This window comes from Cololabis saira, chromosome 11 (genome assembly GCF_033807715.1).
Source record: "Cololabis saira isolate AMF1-May2022 chromosome 11, fColSai1.1, whole genome shotgun sequence".
In the NCBI taxonomy this organism is placed as follows: domain Eukaryota; kingdom Metazoa; phylum Chordata; class Actinopteri; order Beloniformes; family Belonidae; genus Cololabis; species Cololabis saira.
In genome coordinates, this window is record NC_084597.1 from 26,496,483 (window position 1) to 26,516,361 (window position 19,879).

The 19,879-nt window shown below is 38.4% G+C and overlaps 2 protein-coding genes across 2 annotated transcripts; one reads left to right on the top strand and one right to left on the bottom strand.

The window, feature by feature from the left end:
* Positions 1-544: 544 nt before the first annotated feature.
* On the top strand, positions 545-7,387 carry brf2 (BRF2 RNA polymerase III transcription initiation factor subunit). Its single transcript, XM_061733387.1, has 4 exons — positions 545-767; positions 5,134-5,193; positions 5,281-5,602; positions 6,476-7,387. The coding sequence occupies exons 1-4, from the start codon at positions 620-622 to the stop codon at positions 7,293-7,295; spliced, it is 1,350 nt and encodes a 449-aa protein (XP_061589371.1). The 5' UTR covers positions 545-619; the 3' UTR covers positions 7,296-7,387.
* Positions 7,388-10,556: 3,169 nt separating this feature from the next.
* LOC133454665 (prolactin-releasing peptide receptor-like) lies at positions 10,557-17,127 on the bottom strand. The gene is made up of 3 exons (XM_061733388.1): positions 17,035-17,127; positions 14,541-15,020; positions 10,557-11,288 (listed from the first exon to the last, which is right to left on the bottom strand). Exons 2-3 carry the CDS (start codon positions 14,987-14,989, stop codon positions 10,655-10,657), a joined length of 1,083 nt encoding a protein of 360 aa, XP_061589372.1. The 5' UTR covers positions 14,990-15,020; positions 17,035-17,127; the 3' UTR covers positions 10,557-10,654.
* Between the last annotated feature and the right edge of the window lie 2,752 nt (positions 17,128-19,879).

The following is a 19,879-nucleotide window of genomic DNA, read 5'->3' on the forward strand; positions in this document are numbered from 1 at the left end:
AGATAAAAAAGCGACTGCGTTTTTTTGAATACTCTTAAATTGCCAAGATCGTCCTCTAATAGCTTACAGTTCACAATCACCACTTTGAGCGTTATAAAAGGGGTTTCCCTGCAGCTACATTCCATTAATAAAATCTTAGCGTTTATAGTATGTCAAAAGTTACATTTAAGAATAGATTTTTTAATATCAGATGACCAAATCTACCAAGCATAACCATCTCCTTCCCTTGTATCTACTCGGACATATTTTAGTGGGCCTCCATGACCGGTTACAATTGTTTGTTGGTGTTCTGAGAATCTGATGCGGCGGTGCAACAAACGTCTCCACTAAATTAACTGATATATTATAATTTCCAGTTACATTTAAGAATAGATTATCAATTTCATAAAGTACATTTTTAATATCAGATGACCAAATCTACCAAGCGGAACCATCTCCTCCTCTTGTATCTACTCGGACATATTTTAGTGGCCCTCCATGACCGGTTTCAAACGTTTGTTGGTGTTTTGAGGATCTGATGCAGCGGTGCAACCATGGATCTCCACTACATTAACTAATATATTATAATTTCCAGTCGTCCGCGACCCGTCCCGTCGTGCTAGCGGTGTTGTGGGTGATCATGTCCGGTGCGGGTCAGCGGTGTGCGAGCTGCGGCTCGGCCAACATCGTGCAGGATGAGCTGTACGCCGAGCAGCAGCAGGTGTGCGCGGACTGCGGCTCCGTGGAGTCCGCGGTGGTGCTGGCCCAGGACCCCGCCGGAGGCTCAGGTACACAGCCAGGGGCGCACCCGTCCTTCAAATACGGAATTGTTCCGTAATTAGGAATTAAAAGTTGCGTTCCGATACAGAATACAGACACACATTATGCTCTTATTTATTTATGTGATAATATACAGGTGACTGTCTGAAAATTTGATTTAATTAAATTAAAAACTTAATTTGTCTTTTCATTCAACTTAAGGTGAAACAAATATATTATTTCCCACTACATGCAAAGTGAGTTATTTCAAGCCTTTATTTGTTATAATTTTCGTGATTATGGCTCACAGTTTATGAAAACCCCAAATAAAAAATCTCAAAAAATTAGAATATATTATGAAATCATTAAACAATTCAATCATCAAAATTAAACAAATAAAGGCTTAACATATCTTACTTTGCCTGTAATGAGACTATGTAATATACATGTATTAGTTTCACCTTTTAAGTTGAATTATTGAAATAAATTAACTTTTACACCATATTCGTCACCTGTAGCTATATTATACATCCTGATTGATGTGGACATAAGCTAAGATAAGATAAACCTTTAATAGTCCCACAGAGGGGAAATTTGCAGTTTACAGCAGCAAAGGGGATAGTGCAAAAACAAGAGGCATCAATAGAAAAAGTAATAACACAGTAATAATAATAACACACTATAAACAGTAAACTGGTATACAATAATAATAATAAGAAGAAAGGTAAATAATAAGAAATACTAGTATATAAAAAGATAACTGACAGATATTTACAGATGGATATTTACATAATTGCACGTTGCAGTGAGTGAAAGATATTGCACATTATTTCCCTTATGTATATTTATTGTCAGGTTGTATGTGGTCTACTGTGAGCAGTGCTGGTTGTGTAGTCTCACAGCTGCAGGGAGGAAGGACCTTCTGTAGCGGCGGCGCTCCTTTACACATTTAGGGTGAAGGAGCCTGTCGCTGAAGGAGCTCTCCAGCGCTATGAAGGTGTCCTTCATGGGGTGGGAGTCCTTCTCCATCATGGATGACAGCTTAGCTGTCATCCTCCTCTCTCCCACCACCTGCACTGTGTCCAGAGAGCAGCCCACGACAGAGCCGGCCCTTTTGATGGTTTTGTCCAGCCTCCTTATGTCTGCAGCTGTGATGTTGCTGCCCCAGCAGACCACTCCATAAAAAATGGCTGATGCCACCACGGTGTCGTAAAACATAGCAAACATAGCATAGGAGGCTCAGTTGCTAGTATGGTTGGCTGTCTGTACAGTCATGCAAGTTCAACGCTATTAAAGCACTTTAAACTTTAAATCAAAGCGTTTTGTTTTTTCATATCAAATAAATACATTTCTATGCAGTTTAGAAGTTTAGGGGATGTTCCTTTTTTGGCGCCTGCTCTGCTGAAATCGGGGTGTCCCTTATTTCTATTTCTGAAAGGTGGCAACCCTAACCACAGCACACCTGGTTCTCTCCTTTGGTCCGCTTTCATTTACCAGCGCTATATGAATACTTTATTACAGACAAATTACAGGTCACGCATTAAAATACATGCAAACATCTGTTACAATGTTTCCATAGTCCAGATGTGTATACCTTGTATCACTCCGTTTGATGTTAGTGAGTGCAGTTAATAGACAATTTTCTTACTCATGGAGTCCACACATAAATTTAAACGTGAAATTCCTCAGCAGAGCATGGAAGGTGGGGACATAACAATCAACAAATAAAGTGCCTGCACTTGTCCATCTTGGACGCTTAAAGGCTGATTTATGGTTCCGCGTTACACCAACGCAGAGCCTACGGAGTGGGGTACGCCGTCGTTTTAACGCGGAACCATAAATCAGGCTTTAGGAGGATCCTGAACACATCATTATATGCTACCTGCAACTTCTTTAGCTTGGCGGTGGTATAATTACACCAAAGGCGAGCTGTGTAAAGAGGTGTACAATAGGCTCTGAATAGATTTACTTTAACATCAGCTGTGCACATATGGAATCTACGGGCAAGCATATTGGCCTGAGCATCGAGCTTACAGCACTCACGCTGGATGTCATCATCATCACAAAGATCCTCATTTATGATGTGACACAAATACCGTACTCTCTTAACAACATCTAAGGGGCGGTCAGACAGTAAGAATGGGGGAAAACTATGTATTTGGTAAACTACTATTGTTAGATAACGTTACAGACACAGCTGCTTAGATGCACAGTCTATGAAGGACTGATTATAAACGTTAAATAAATAGGCAGAAAACTTGCAACCAACTTGTTCAGAGCATCCATGAACGTTTTTGCAGAAACTAAACCAAGCTTTTTATTCAAATATTCATTGGCTGCTGTTGGAGTAAAAAATAAATGAATGTCGATTGAGAGCCATCTCAGTCATGCAAAGTCAATAATTATATCTTTATTTGTGGGTTTGGACATCTATGTATGAGGACATAGGACTGTGCCATTAATTAAATTTTAACTGATTTCAACTCTTGCACCCAACTATCACAAAAATTAGAAAAAATATTATTATTTTGCCACATAGCCTGGCTTATGTTCTAAATGATGTCTACATTTCAGGTATATATTTCACCTGACTGTAGACTATTTATTTCACCTTTCTGTGTGCAGTATTCATTTATTTATTTAAATAATATTGAGGTCACACTGGTGTTTCTGACTCCTAAATGTGGACGGGATTATGTGAGCATCTCTATTGCTATGTTGTCCTTCATCCTTATTTTGTCTAAAATTGTATTTAGTCTTTTATGATAATTCTCCAACCTAATTGGAGAATAATTATTCCACTATTATCCAAAATAATCATGGATTATTAGGATTTTTTTTCCCTTCCTTTGAGCACCATACCAGGATGTAAAAACACAACCATAATTGTAAATTTGATGGCAACTGCATATCTAAAAAAAAGTTGGAATATGGCAATGTTTACCATTGTTGCGTCTTTGAGATCTTTTAAAAGCGCTAAATAAATAACATTGATTATTATCATTATTATTATTGAGTCGCATCTCCTCTTAACTGCCTGTAAATATCTGGGAAGTGAGGAGATCAGTTGCTGGAGTTGTAGGTGAGGAATGTTTTCCCATTCTTATCTGATATGCAATTCTGCCCCCTCATTTTTCTTTCCATTTTTTTTCTTTTTTGATTGAACCATATTGGATAAATAATTGTTTGTTTTTGTGTGTATGTGTGTGTCTATATAGTACTTTTCTGTCTGGGTTCTATTTTTTAACAGCAAAACCACAAAGGCAAGTCATTGGAATTTCCAAAACTAATATTACATATCACATGTTTGTCTAATATCATCCAGCCCCATTTCTCTCTCAGATGTATCAGACAGCTTGGCGTATAATGGGTCATGTAACAGGAAAATAATCACAAACATGCCAGTAACTCTACAGCAGAATGGCTGAATAACCCAGTTAATGTCCAGATGTCAGCTTGATTGTAATGCTGTGGTGGGACCTTCCTAAAGCAATGAATGAATGCACCCAAAGCTCAATGCACTGAAGGATCATTGGAAGGAAGAGTGGGCCAAATGTAGGCGCATTTCCATTACCCCTAGATTTGCACAAAACCAAATATCAAAAAAGAAATATCACAAATCTAACCATAAAGTTCTCCAGATCACTCCATGGTCACGTCAGAAAGTTGTGTCTAGCGCAATGTGAAGTGAACCCAGCAGAATGAAATTATTGCTGTCATACAAATAAAACACTTTTCTGGTTGTACATCCAGTGCATCATATTCGGATAACGCCAGAAAATGGTGACCAAACTAAGTAGTATACTAAACTGTATAGTAAAGGGTGATTGTTTTGGGGGGGGGCAACCTTTGTCTTTCACACAGTTTTATAACCCTTAACTGTCTCGCCGAGCAAGTTTTTTCAGTTTATATATTTAGCTTTCAAGCTGCATATTATGATCAAACGTGCATTTAACTATCATAAGGAACCTGGGAACACTTCATGAAGCACTTCAGTTTTGGGACCAAGGTGTAATGATGACAGATGTTACCAAGAGTAATGATGTTTAAAGGAAAACAAGTATACTAAAGTATAATAAATTGTCTACTTCTTCTAAAGTACACAAGTATTAATCTGCAATCTTGTAAATTTATACTGGGTTCCCGTTCAAATTTCATGGTAACTGAACAAAAAATAATGAAACCTACTGACCGCAATAATCATTTTAACTTAATTATAGAATTGGCAGCCTTTAAATTACATTTCCCACAGGGCAAAATGCTGTCCCGTTGTTCAGTTCAAAAATACTTGATTCATCCCTGAAGGGAAATGAATTAGAAATAAAGAAATGGCAGGGTGAGGGTGTTTGTCTTTTCCATTTGGGTAAATTCTGTCTTTCTGTGTCCTCTTGACAGACGTCAGCTACAGAAGAACCACGGCCGTGGCAAAACAATTATGTGCAAACCTAATAAAAGGTGAGCTCTTCCTTCCTGCATGTCAAATAGAAGCCTGAATAATGCGTGTATGTGTCCATATCGTCTGCCTTTGTTTTATGCTTGAAGGTCTCGAGCGAGTGAAAGAAATAGGCCGGCTTTTAAGGGTCCGCAGCGAAATTGAGGAGCTGGCGTCAAAATATTTCAAGCAGGCCTACGAGCATGAGGATTTTATCAGAGTGAGCCTCGAGAAGAAAGAAGTTCTTGCTGGTTGCTGCGTCCTTGTTAGCTGCAGACAGCTCAACTGGCCCATTACCATGGGAACCATCAGCTGCCTGCTCAGTGCTGACCAGGCTCTGGTGGGAGCGGTTCATCAACAGATGGTCAAGAGTCTCGACATCCAGGCTCCCACCACTAACATCACTGATATCATGGAAGGTCATTGTCAGGAGTAAGTGCCCTGAGTTTTCTCTGGAGGTCTCTCATCTAAAAAAATAAATACATTTGAGACTGACACTTTTCACACGGGATAAAAAAAATATTTTTTTCTGATTAATGCAAACGACACCTTACATTCTGATAATCCTTTGTTAGAAAAATGTATAACATGTAGGGGTGTGCAAACAAGGGTACCTCACGATTCGATTCGATTTCGATTATTGGAGCTTCGATTCTTCGATTTTTAATGCTTTTTTCCATACAAGATTGATTTTGTCTTCATCTGTGGCTACATTTGTAAATAAATAGCCAATCAATTAACTCAGTTCCTCTAACAACACTCATTAAGTAAATAACAAGGTTTTTTGAACATTGTACATGTATTTTTCAAAGAGACAAAATAATTTATTTTATGACTGTAAACATTTGCTCTTTGACTTAACTTTGACCAGGGAAAGCTGCACTTGCATGAGAGCGCCCTCTATTGGCGGAAAACACTGAAAACGGTCAAGCCCTGGATTTAATGAGTTCATTAATTCAAGTAAACCAGATATTCCATCAAATGTATTTAGTGTCAACATATCTGCCATATTTCAAGTGAACAATAAGAAATGCAGCAGCTTATTCAGTCTGGAATCTGGATAGGATAACTTAAAAAAAAATAAATAAAAAAATTATTACATTTTTTTTTTTTTTTTTTTTTTTTTTTTAATTAATCGATTCCAAATCGTCACGTGACGCATCGCGATGCATCGACACATCGATGAATTGCACCCACCTCTAATAACATGTATATGTATAACATTTTATAGATTTTCGGCTCTGGTCACCTTTTATCTCTTAAAACTTGAAAAAATTTGAATACTTTTTTTTTGTGTTCAACAAGGTACAAGCTAAGCCCGTCCCAAGTTCGCGAAGAATTCGCTGAGGACTCCAAGGCTTTGACCAAACAAGCCATGGCCCTGGTGGAGCTGGCCGCAGACTCCTGGATTGTGACTGGCCGGAGGCCGTTGCCAATCATGATGTCGGCGGTGTATTTGGCATGGCAGTCCTTGAACCCAAACAAGGATCGTCTCAAGTTATCACTAGACAAATTCTGTAACATCGCCAAAGTGCAAAAGCACAATCCCGCTTCGAAACGAATATCGGAGTTAAAGGAGGTCCTCTGTAAACTAGGTAAAGAAATTCCCTGGATCAGGGAGAGGTTAACACACGATAACATTATTCAACATGTGGGGGACATTCTGCAGCACAGGTACGCCTTACTTAGGAGGGCTCTCAGAGCACACGAGGTCTCTTTGCAGGCGGATTCTCAGATCACATGTGGAAACCCATCAGCAGGGGAGAAACCTCCCTCCCAAAGTTCTGACTGTGTAGATCAGACTCCAGATGCTTCTATGGAACAGCAATGTTCAAATGAGGAGAGGGAACCACAAGTAGGAGATGGAGATGAAACTCCAGTTCCAGAGGAAAGTGACTCTCATAGCCAGGACCAAGCACCGGACTGGAGGAAGAGGGTGCTGTTTGCTCCGCCATGTGTGAATCGCCCTAAGAGGAAGAGAGCGGAGCGACCTGAGCTGATTGTCACCGGTGATGAGGAAATCTCTGACAGTGAAATTGATTCATACATCCGCACTCCGCAAGAAGCTCAAATCTTCGCTCTGAGTCAGAAGATGTTCGCCTCATCTGACAGTGGAAAGTCATAATAAGAAGTCATTTATTCTTCAGGCTTGAGCTCATGATCAACTTTTTCCTATTATCTGTTCAGGTTATCAACTTGTTCACGTTTTTTTTTGTATTTGTTCGGATTAACATGGTTTTCTTTGTTGATTTTATTTAAATTTTTGGTCAATCTTTGAACGTTTTATAGTTCATGAAACTATAATGCAACAGTGGCTTCCCTAAATACAGATGTTGGGAAATATCTGCTTACCAGTGTGTTCTCAGTAGGAGATCCTTGAAATCCTTACTTTGTCTTTGAAGCAATCATTTTGAAATATCCACAGCTTAAACATCCTTGATTACTAAATATGCTATAAAAAATGCTGCACAGTTTACAGATTGTGGTCAAGAGAAATGTTGGAATATTCTGGCTAAGATTTGGAAATGCGTTAGAGAAGCAGGAGGAAATGTTGCTCTTTACTAGCAAATGAAACAGAGTTGGAAATAAGTAATAAAACATGTTTTGCACTTTGATGGTACTTTGGCATGTTTAGTAATTGAAGAATTTCTTCTAAGGAGACTCAATATTAGTTATACCTGAGCTGTTTCCATGTTTCTCCACAGTTAATTTACTGAAAGTTTAAAGTTAAAATCTAAAACTTATAATATTTTGAGGTTTTTCACACACTTACTGATGAATGTAAGCAGTAATCATTGTGTAACTGCTTATACAATTGAAAACTAAAACTTCTTTTAAGATCTTTTAAGTTTGTTGTATAAAAAAAATATTTAATTGCAACCTTAACTTCACCAAAGTGCTTTAATTCTCTTTTCAAGCTTCCTGTTAAAGGTGGACCTCACTACAGGTCCTTTGTTGGCACTTTACTTTAAGTGGGCCATTTGTTGAAGCCAGACCGACTTCATTATGCTGATCTTAACTGCTTGGTTAAATGTTACAGAGTGATCCGGCAGGACTTTTTCATTTTTATTTCTACCGTTGTTGAATGGAAAGAGGCTATGGTCTGTTGATTGTTTGCTTGCTTTATATTTTTCCTTGAACATTGGTAGAGCAACTGCATCTCAAAACCAGTTGCAAGTGCACAGGGCATGACACTGTTTCACGTTGTATTAATAGTTCTACAATTGATTTTCAGGTTATATTTCAGATGTTTTTATCTCAATAAACTGTTGTACATATTGTGTCACAAGGATTTTTCAACCTACATCTGTACAGTGTATACAGTATTATATGTACCTTTACACACATAACATAACACTTTTTGTCTTCCTCAATATCTGTAAAGTAAATTTAACAGTGCAACTGAATTCTACTACTACTACTACTACAACTACTGTCATTTAGCAGATGCTTTTATCCAAATCGACTTACATCTGAGAGAACAACACAAGCAAGAAATTCTGGGAGATTTAATCGCCATGTCTGCTCTAACAGTCACGCTGATCTGAATCAAAAATTAATTTCACTCATTTTATTTAGCATATTATTGAAATTGCATGCAACACATAAAAATACATAAGCTAGAAAAAATGTAAATTGCCATGTATGCACTCAAAACCTTTCATCACTTGGTAGCTTGATACAAGCATATATCCATCTATCAATTATCTATACCCGTTTTATCCTTTGCAGGGTTACGGGGGTCTGCTGGAGGAAATCCTAGCTCATCACAGGCGAGAGGCAGGGGTTCACCCTGGACAGGTCGCTATTCTATCCCAGGGCTAATACAGGAATATAGTTAAAGTAAAGTCCACTATGAAACCAGTTTTATTATTTTGTGAAGAAATCTCAGGACTTGTTGACTTGGATGAGTTATCCTGGTTGCAATAACACTTGGCTGGAGACAAACATGCATATAGACACAACAAATATGACAGATTTAAAGCTTGATGCATAATGGAACGAGACAGTTAACACAATCCAGGTCTGCTAACACCTCACAGTTGCACATCGGTATAATTATAAATATTACTTGGGGACTTTACAGAGTTCTGATTTTTTTTTCTTTTTAAATGTGTACAGAGTCTTCTTTTTAGCACACTTAAAAACCACTAGAAAAAAAACATGGAGAAAGATAACACAAGGCAATGCAAGCCAAATGCCGCGTTCCATTTGTCCTCGGAAGTGGGGATTTCCCAGTTCCCAGTGGGAATTTTCAACTGGAACGCCCCTCGAAGTGGGATTTCCCACTGCGAAAGTGGGAGAGTCTTCACCACCCCCGAGTTCACATTCCAAGATGGCTGCCCCGGTTGTAAACAGTAGAAGAGAGCTCCGTAAAAAATCGTAGCACTTCATTCTAGTTTTGGTCACACTAAATCAGTCGTATACAAGTATTGTTCGGCATATATATGCTGCTATAGTATAATTTACATTTTTCATGTGGTATATGCGAACTACAAACTTTTTTACCTACTCTGTAACTGGAACGCTGATAACTCGGCTGTGACGTCATTCCCAGTTCCGAGTTCCTACTTCCGAGGTAAATGGAACGCAGCAAAAGACCACACCATGAACCACCCCCCCCCACCCCAGCACACACACAGAGATCTCAATTTTAAAACTATCCTATAAAAATAATTTAATGAGACACATGTGAAATAAGAGCCTCGGGTGGGGGAGGAGGGTCTTCATGAATTTAATTTCCCACTGCACAAAGGGGAGTCATAATGATCACATCTGACATGAGGGTCTTGGTAGAAACAATCATATTTGCAATGACCATTTAAAACACAATTTGAACTGATGGTTTAATTTTCTCTTCATGTTCTTTCAAGAGCTACGCCGACTTACTCGTGCAACCTTGTCTGGCTCCATCTCGGCAATTTTAGATTATAAGGTTGCTTTCAGCAGATCTCATCTGTTGTATATTACATCTGTAGCTTCATGGTAACATTAAAACACAGGGGTCCATGAGTTCATATCCATGTTCCACATTCATAGGTCCGCAGCTGTTAGAAGGCAAGAAGTGGCATACACCCTTGAAAAGTCCCTGTCTGGGCCACACAGACACAAACAAAGACAAGCATGCAAGGTCAATCCTAAACAGAATTTATAATAACCAAACAACATCAAATGCACCTTTTTTGGCACCATAATTTGGAACTGTTCCAATATTCACACCAATTTGATAAGCGTACTGCAGGTGAAAGTAATGCCAGCAGTTGAAGAAAAGTCCAGACCAAGTTCTCCCCCAGAAGTCTACATGCTTCACATCAGAACCCTACCAATCAAATGTAAAGGAGGTACATTCTTCTATAAAGCAAAACCGATGACTGAAATGTAGTTATGGAAGATGGGTGTAATGGCCTTGGCAGCCTTTTTACCAAAATGTGAATCAGTAAGTCACATTAAATAAACCAAAGAGTGTACTTCTCCACTTTGTAGTTACAAAACTACACCTGCACCACACTGACTGGTAGGGACTCCAATGCGAGGACGGCATTTTAACATCTTCCGCAGCTCGGTGCGGAAGCGGTCATGAAGCCAAGCATAGAGAAAGGGGTTGCAACACGATGAGCTCATGGCACAAAGGTGACACAGCAGTTGGATGAGTAAAAAGTAGCGCTTGTTAATGAGGTGAATGTCAATGTCTCTTAGCACGTTGAACACATGAATGGGAAGCCAACAGACTGCAAAGGCAGACACCAGAAGGGCAACTAGGCGAAAGATCTTCCTTTTGCGAGCCTGATGAGGACCTGTTTGGCTTTTTGTCCTGTTGCCAGGAGCCACATATTTCTTCAATTTGACAGTGATGCAGAGATAAGAGATAAAGACAGCTGACAGTGGAAGGACATACGTGACCAATAATGTGCTGTATGCATAAGCCCTCCTTTCTTTCTCTTGCCCCAACCAGAATTCCTCACAGATTGTGAAGCCTTCCTCCTTGAACTCAACATGGTACGTGTGAGTCACGGCGGGAGCCACCAAGCCACAAGACATGAGCCAGATGCCAGTGAGGACAGAGGCACAGGTCGCCACAGAGGTCCGCTTCTTCAGGGGGTGAACTGTTGCATAATATCTGCAATAAAGAGAAAGTGCTTTGAAGTAAAAAGAGCAAACTTTAACTAAATACATAGCCCCATTCTAGAGGATCTGATGTTTCCTTTAGGACAATTAAATGGCATTTGTTGTTCATGCTGTTACTTAACATATAAAACATGTAAAATAAGACCCAACATACGTCAACAAGCTCCAAAGGATGGAGGGAATTTGGTTGGAAAAATTTAATTCGATTTTTTATTACTCCAACAATTAAAAATAAATAATTGGGTGAACGACAATATTGTTGGAGACAGTGTGGGAAATTGAGTGCCAACCACTCTCACATTTTCTGGGCATGTATAAAAATGCAAGCATTTTGGGATGGGATCCTAACAGCCATGGAGAAAACTTTGGGATATAAGATCCCTAAGGATCCACGAGTTATGTACCTTGGACTGATACCAGGGGATGTAATAAGCAAAGAAGACATATACATCGTTAAGATTCTATCTCTTGCGGCTAAGAAAGCCATTACAAGAAATTGGCTGAAAACGGACCCACCTGACCTGAGACAATGGCGTGATATTGTTGAGGAAATACGATTAATGGAACAGATTACCTACAGTTTACGACTCAAAACAGAGCTATATGTTATAAGATGGGCAAAATGGTGTCAATATGTAAGACAGTAGTGAACCCCCCCCACCCGTTTTTGTTTTTGTTTTTGTTGTTTTTCTTGTATCTGTCTGTTGATTTTGTTACCAATTGAAAAATGGAAAAATAAAGTTTAAAAAAAACAAAAAAAAAAGTAAAATTCTGCACATTCAGTGAAGTGTGGTGTGCTTTGCAAGAGGTCAGTCAAATTTCCACAGTGCACATGAAAGATCTAGCGCAGGGTAAAACTATAGCTTCCCCATTTTTATCTCCATCTATGATGTCCACACAACTTCATACTGCATTTACTGAACCTTAAAAGTGAGAAGTTGAAATTTGTTTCACAGTGGACAGTGGACCACAGAAGTATGCACTGAAAGCCAGATCCATGATTTATCCAGCTTCTGATGGATAAACTGCAACATAATATTGATTTTGTCACCTGTTGTCTGGCTGTTAAATTAATTCAGCTTTCTTCGCTATTGGGTCATTGTTATAACATCATTTCTCAGTTAACACATGACTCTAGATAAGACTGTTACTAAGAATAGACACCAAATGGGCCCAAAATGGATACAAGGGAAGCATGATTATTTGACAATAAAACCACCAGTCAAGGGGTTTTTCAGTGCTTTGGTGTCTGGTATTGTAAGGATTGGTTTGCTTTGTGTACTGGTCTTATCAGTCTAGCTAGGTACTTTGCAATCCCTCATACAGAAATCGCATTCAGTTCAATTTCTACCCCAAATACATTTGGATGGAAACACTAAGGTGTAAAAGACAACTCAAAAAGAGGCGGAGCTTGGGAAGAGAAAGGTTGGAGGGGAGCTGAGTAGTTCACTAAGGGCCTGATTTACTAAAGGTTTGCGTGCGTAAAAACGTGTGCAAACTTGACAGCACCCGCAAACCAATGTGCCAGCTGATCTACTAACAGCGTGCAAAGAGGACTGCGCCTCTCAAATGAGCAAAATAGCACACGCAATCCATTTAGTACTTTTGCCCTGATGAATAATCAATATGGGGCGTACCCGCCAGAAATCGCTAAATACTGGGAGGGGAAAATGCAAATATCTCCATTTACCACCCGCAATGAGATTTACCAAGCCTGAAAGTTTTTGCGGGGATTGTGATTGCGTCTGTATTTAATACGTTCGAAAGGAAGGTGCTAATCTCCACATGCAAAAGGAGAAATATTTTATTTGAATGTTAAATCGAGTATTATTCAGCAAAAGGTTGCCACAGGAGGCACATTCATTTTTTTATTTGTGATAATAAATAAATCACGTGTTTTCATGGAGAAAAACGTGTTTCTTATTGTGCGCCTATACTTGTTCTGCAGTCATACCCCGGTGTTGTGCAGTATTCAGCACCCCTGCCGTGAAAAGCACCCCCTCGTCTGACAAAAATGATATTCTCATTCTGTGTCACGTTCTGTTTAGCGTCCAGTTTTGTGTTAATGATTCATGTTTAAATGCGCTCATGGATTCCACAATAGTCATACTTTCCCACAATCACAGTCACAGATAACAAAAATCGGGTAAATGGTTATTGATGTCGTTAATTAATAGCCTGCTTACTGTGTTGTCTTCCATAATATTTGTAAATATATATAATATAAACTCCTAAGTATGTGTTTGTGTGAGTGTGTGTATATAAATATATTGAAGTGTCAGTGTGTTGTTTTTTTTCTTGGTCTACTTATCATTGAATATACGAGGGGGTGCTTTTCACGGCAGGAGTGCTGAATACGGCACAACAATTTGCCTCTTCCACTAATATCTCTAACTCCAACTCGTCAAATTTCATTTTGCGCTTGCGACTATCCTGCTTTCCATCCAGACTCTCCATGGCGCAAAGTTTGCGCCGCAAACCTTAAGACACGCAACACCTCATTTAAATACTGCTGTCTTAGTTGATCACCCGCAAAACACACAACAACAGCACGCGCAAACTTTTTCAGTGCACACGCAATTTAGTACTCTTTATTTAGGATCTTTTTTAATACTTTGTATCTGTTATAGAAATTATTAAATTCAGGTTGAGGGCGTAGTAGCCAAAGCAAAGATGCATAGATAACCCTCTATCTTGCCACAAACTCCAGCTCATAAAGCTTCCAGGATTTCCTTTGTCTGCCCTGGGGCTCCACCCAGTTAGATGTGGTCAAAACTCGTCCCTGGGGATGTGTCCAGGGAATACTGACTAGATGCTGACTAGTTCATGTTACATCATGAAATGAATGCGTGTCTCTACATTTGCGTAATTTTGAAATGAATACCGTTTACATAATGTCATGACTTATTTTCTTACTTTATAAATTCCTGGCTTTGTAGTTTTTCTCCATTTTAAACAGATTTGAATGAAGTTTATAAAACATGAACAGTATAGAATTAATTAATTAATTAATTTATCTGTATCCAATTAAAAAACATATCTGGAAAGATGGTGTCTTTCCATCTAATGTTATTGATACATCAGAGACACAGCAGAGACACAAACCCCAAAGAGAATAATAGTACACAGAAGAAAATATAACTGGAGGGAAATAAAAAACCTCAAATATAATTCAAGATGTCATGTTTGATCTGAGGAACATCATTCTTACAGCCATTCTTACAACTCAGTGACATCCACCCACCTGTCCACAGCTATGGCAGTGAGGGTGAACACTGAAACATATACAGTGAGGGGTTGGATGAGGAATACCAAGTAGCACATAGAGCGGCCAAAAATCCAACCATGTGGGTTGAAGGCGTAGGCCAGAGTGAAGGGAACACACGTCACACACATCAGCATGTCAGAGAAGGCCAGGTTTCCGATGAAAAAGTTGGTGACATTGTGCATCTTGCGGGTTCTGCAGATGACGTAAAGGAGCAGGTAGTTCCCAAAGACTCCCACCACCACCACAAGCGCATAACATGGGATGATGAGAGGCTTGAAAGCTTGCAACAAGGCCACATCTGCAAACTGGGAGCTGTGGTTGGTGGAGTTGCTCTGCACTGCCACTTCGTAAATGGGACTGTTGGTCTGTTCTCTGGTCACAGATGGTTGCGTGATTCCACTCAAGTCGCTGTGGTTCCCCTCCATAGGAGCAGAGGTCAGAGTGTCAAAACGTACTCTATGCAAAAAAAAAGTACAAACATATCATAAAGCAACCTTGACAACTTCTCTGAGGCTAGTAATTATGAAGGCATACATTTTGTGAAATTAGAAGCAAAACAACATTTTATCTGTGAAAAATGTCACATTAAAAAGTTATGTCCTGATTTACATAATATTAATCCCATATATATGATTTATGATCAGTCGAGTGTGGTTGGCATTTTTAGTATAATCAACTCCACCAACATTTTTTTAGACATTTTACCAGTTCATTCAATTAATATCACTGATAGAGTTAATTGTTGGGAAAAATAAAGGAGGAAAATGTCAACATTAAAATGTGGTGCATTTAAAATAGAATTGAAGATAAAATAAAGTAAAATTAAATGCAATTAAATTGCACTAAAAATGGTCTACAGTTTCTCATAGTGCTAATCACCAGCACATTCAGTAAAGTTACAAATTCCTCCACAAAATTAACATTTTTGTCATTATGATTTTGTTTTCTTAGCAATTTAAACCTGCAACAATATAATGTATCTTTAGGGATAAATTAACTGCTATTCAGTTTAATTCATCTCAATTTAAGTCAACAGTCCAGCACAAAATGAATTCACATGTCCAGCTTGAAGCCAGCTTACTGTACCAACATCTTCAGTTTGACTTAAAATGTTATACTGAAGAATAGCATTGAAAAAATCCTAAAAATGATTTTACATTGTGCTATGAAAAGTGAATAATAATAGGAAACAAACAAATAGGAAAATGTATTTGTGTATTTTTTTCATTTCTGACAACTAATCATAATGTTCATGAACAGAGGTAATCAGAGATTTAAATGAAAAAAAAACAGCTGACATGCAATTAATAAGTAACCATGTAAAAGGTACAAACATATGAAATATATTCAGCATATTTATTTCAATTTCTTTTTCTTTTTTGTATTTACCAGAACATAGCTCTGCTTGAGCTGCCTATGGCTATGAGTCATACAAAGAAAATAAATTAATTATGTAAATGGATACAAATGCCCAGATTTTCATCATAAGTGATTCCAACTATCATCAGCTGGAATTTTCACGAACAAATTTTTTCAAAGAATGTTGGAGAGGCATTTTGGAAAACTATCACTTTTTTTACAAATAGATTTTCTCCATGAATTTAAAATGTGTGGGGACGACAGATATTAGGTTGTTTTCTCTGTCAGTTCTCAGGTTTTGGTAGACTTAATCACAATTCAAAGTACATGTTGACTTTTCAGCCATCAGCTGCGCTTGGCCACCCTGGCCAACTGCTGCACTACATAACCTGGGCTTTTACCCATATATCTGCGGGGGAGCCTTCATACAATAGTACAAGACAAAAACGTCTGTCTGCCAGAACTCAGCCTGAGAGACGGCTTTGTGATTCGCTCTGGCCAACTTGTGTCTTGTTGCCATGCTCACACTGACTGCAGTTTACATTTTTAGATGAAACTATAATTTGTTCAGCACCCTCATCCTGTTCACTCAACACAGCCATTTCAGGTCTACAAATTGTTTAACATTTAGAGAACTTTTATTTGTTTCTAATAATTGCCAGGTAATTTGACTTTTTTTTTTACCTAACAGGTAACACTAAACTCTAATTTGACTGTTAGTCCCTCAAAATAGGTAACAAAACTCTACCAATCTAATGTGTTTTTTTAATAATTTACCGGTATACCTCAATATACATTAAATTTAAAAAAGAAATAAGTTTGTATTTCCTCAGAATAAATCCTCCCTGCTACAATATGAGTCACAACAATATTCCCTGCATGACATGCAAATAGAAAAGCATGAAATTCCCATAAAGTCTGCCCTTCAGTGACATTCAGAGAAGCATAGCGTGGAAAGGCTGTGCGTCATGTTAGACATTAAGAGTAGTTTGCTTACTTTTTAGTGAAAATTATCCAGCCAAACATCCTTATTTTTTTCTGCTGTATGCTGTTCTGTTGTTTCTGTTCAAGTATTCTTCATCAATATATGGGGAAATAGAAAATGACTCACCTGTGTTGGTGTTAGTCTGTCCAAAGATGTGTTAAGTGTGTGAGGAATTCAAAGGGCTGACCTTGCTGGTGCACTTCTCCACAGTGTGCTGAGCCACTACTGTTTCAAAGAGAGAAGCAGAAGGAGGGAGACTCGCAGAGGGTGAACGGGGAAGGATGTCTGAGTTTTCTTTGGAAATGACAGCAAGCCAATGAGGTGGCTGAGATTCAAAAAGATTAATGCTAGGGTTGGACTTGGTGCTGACGTTTGATCTGGAACTGATTAGCTTGTGGTCAGGACTTAGAGAGGAAAGGATAGTAAAGATGACTATTGATCTGTTAACAGGGATGTGCAGAATTCTTTCTGGTGGTAATTTGATTAATTCTTTGTTTGCTTGTTTGCATTGCTAGTAGCAATGTGGCATCAGTGTCCTGTTCGTGTATTATTTTGATAATGCCTTGTTTGGTTATTTTTACATCAGGAATTATATAAAACCCTAAAAAATGCAACAGAAAAAGATGCAACAGAAGACGATATTTTAAAGGGAACAACATAAAACAGGTATTTCACAAAATTGTAGATTCACAAAACAGAAGAAAGACATTTCACATGCATATATGTGGGCATCAGATAGCCATTTCTGTCTTATCAAGGCTACTGCATTAGCGCAACATAGGATAGCTGTGATTTCACTGTTTTGTTTCAAGAATTCTGCACTGTGTGTGTGTGTGTGTGTGTGTGTGTGTGTGTGTGTGTGTGTGTGTGTGTGTGTGTGTGTGTGTGTGTGTGTGTGTGTGTGTGTGTGTGTGTGTGTGTGTGTGTGTGTGTGTGTGTGTGTGTGTGTGTGTGTGTGTGTGTTTTTTTTTTTCTGAAATGTTTACATCTTTAGCCATTCAGAGGCTTCACAGAGTCATATAAACAGATGTTGCTCACCAAATTACCAAAGAAACCCATAGACAATCCCATGTGCCTTTTTGGCACAATTTTTAATTTTAATATTTAATCTACTCATTGTAGTATATAAACATCAGAGTAGAGCAAGTTTGAGAGATTTGTGTGAAAGCATATGTACAGAATTAAACAACAGATTTTTTATAACCTGTTAAAAAGCAATTACAGTATGTTGGAGTTTGAAAGTTAAACAGCTTTTTATTGACCTTATTATACCACCCAAATACAAACCCAACTCCAAGAAAGTTGGGTCACTGTATAAAAATACAAATAAAAAGAGAATGCAATGGTTTGAAAAAGTTGTAAACTCATATTTTATTCCCAATAGAGCGTAAAAAACACTTAAAATATTCAAACTGAGTTTTGACATTTCATGTCACACTTTAACTCATTTTGAATTTGATGATAGCAACATGTCTCAAGAAAAGTTGGAAGAAGGCAATATTTCCCAATATATTCCTTTTCTTTTAACAACTGTAAACATCTGAGAAGTGAGGAGACCTGTTACTGGAGTTTTGGGAGAGGAATGTTGCCCCATTCTTGTGTTATTTCATGATGTACCTAAATGTTTTTTATTGGTTACAGGTCTGGACTGCAGGCAGGCCATGTCAGCACCTGGACTAGCACTGGCCATGCTATTGTGATGGATCCATTACTGTATGTGGTTGAGCATTATATTGCTGAAATATGCAAGGTCTTCTTCCCTAAGAGATACTGTACATTCTGTCTGTATGGGAGCATATGTTGCTCTAAAATCTCAATGTACTATTTTTGGCATTGATTGGGCTTGCCAGATTTGTAAGCTGTCCACGCAATAAGCAGTAATGCAACCCCAAACCATCAGAGATGGTTTTTGCATGGTAGAGCTCTAAACTTGTGGATTCCGTGCCGAATTGCATTCACAGACAGGGATCTCTGGAAGGGTTCCTGAGCCCATGCAGTGAGAATCATACCTGACAAAGTTGTAATAAGTGATGAGCACAATGTTCAGAGCCTTCTTTTGATTTTTTTTGTTAAATATGGCATTTTGAAAAAGTGTCTCCATTCAGAGCATCATGCCCTGAACTCCTGGTGAGAGCTTACAATCATTTTGCTATTCAGAGAACTTGCTTTTTTAAAGTGCACCGTGATTCACATTTGCAATGGGTACGACACAGGGACTAGTATTTCTTTTCAACTGGAAATGATTACAAAAATGACCTTTTCAAGGTAAATGCAGACTGAATGATGTAAACCTGGCAGAACTTGCGTCTCAGTTATTCCTTTTTCTTGTTTCCTACAAATTCACATGTCATCCAGAACAACACGGAAGCTTCATTTTCTTTTCATTTAGTATTGCAGAATGAAAATGTGTTGGAAATTTGCCTACAATGTCAGAAGTAGCCACAAATCACTAAGGTAACCACTCTGGCTGCTTTCACAAGGAATTAACAAGCCCTTCTGGGAGCAGACTGGGTTACAAAAAAGGAGCCCAGATTCAATAAATACAACACAATAATCTAATTACTGATAATGGAAAATACAAGAACACTACAATTTATGACCACTAGTATGAGCACCAAGGCTGTGAAAAAACAATAATGGACATACAGTATAATATGACCCACAGCAGAATACATTATGATAAAAGGACGGTCAGTTATTGTTATTGTTGGACTTGCATAAGACAGAAACATTACAAAAAGAAAAAAAAACTGTTTGTTCCCCATGTACCAGAAGAAATTGTGATACCATTAAAGGTTTAAAGGACATTGCTGTAAAAACCAGCATGATTAACCAACAGCATGCTGCTTTAGAGAAGAAGGCTGTCGCTGCAGAGCTCATAAAAAAACATCAACTAGATGGAGTAATCTGCATAAGTGGGAGTATTCAAATAAGGGTCGAACTGCATGATGAGTGATGTTAAAAAACAATG

Coding starts and splice junctions, on each gene's coding strand:
- LOC133454665 (XM_061733388.1), bottom strand. CDS start 14,989: ATGGAGGGGAACCACAGCGACTTGAGTGGAATCACGCAACCATCTGTG. Junction 11,289..14,540: donor ACTGCCATAGCTGTGGACAG/GTGGGTGGATGT, acceptor TCTTTATTGCAG/ATATTATGCAACAGTTCACC.
- brf2 (XM_061733387.1), top strand. CDS start 620: ATGTCCGGTGCGGGTCAGCGGTGTGCGAGCTGCGGCTCGGCCAACATC. Junction 768..5,133: donor GGACCCCGCCGGAGGCTCAG/GTACACAGCCAG, acceptor TCCTCTTGACAG/ACGTCAGCTACAGAAGAACC. Junction 5,194..5,280: donor ATGTGCAAACCTAATAAAAG/GTGAGCTCTTCC, acceptor TTATGCTTGAAG/GTCTCGAGCGAGTGAAAGAA.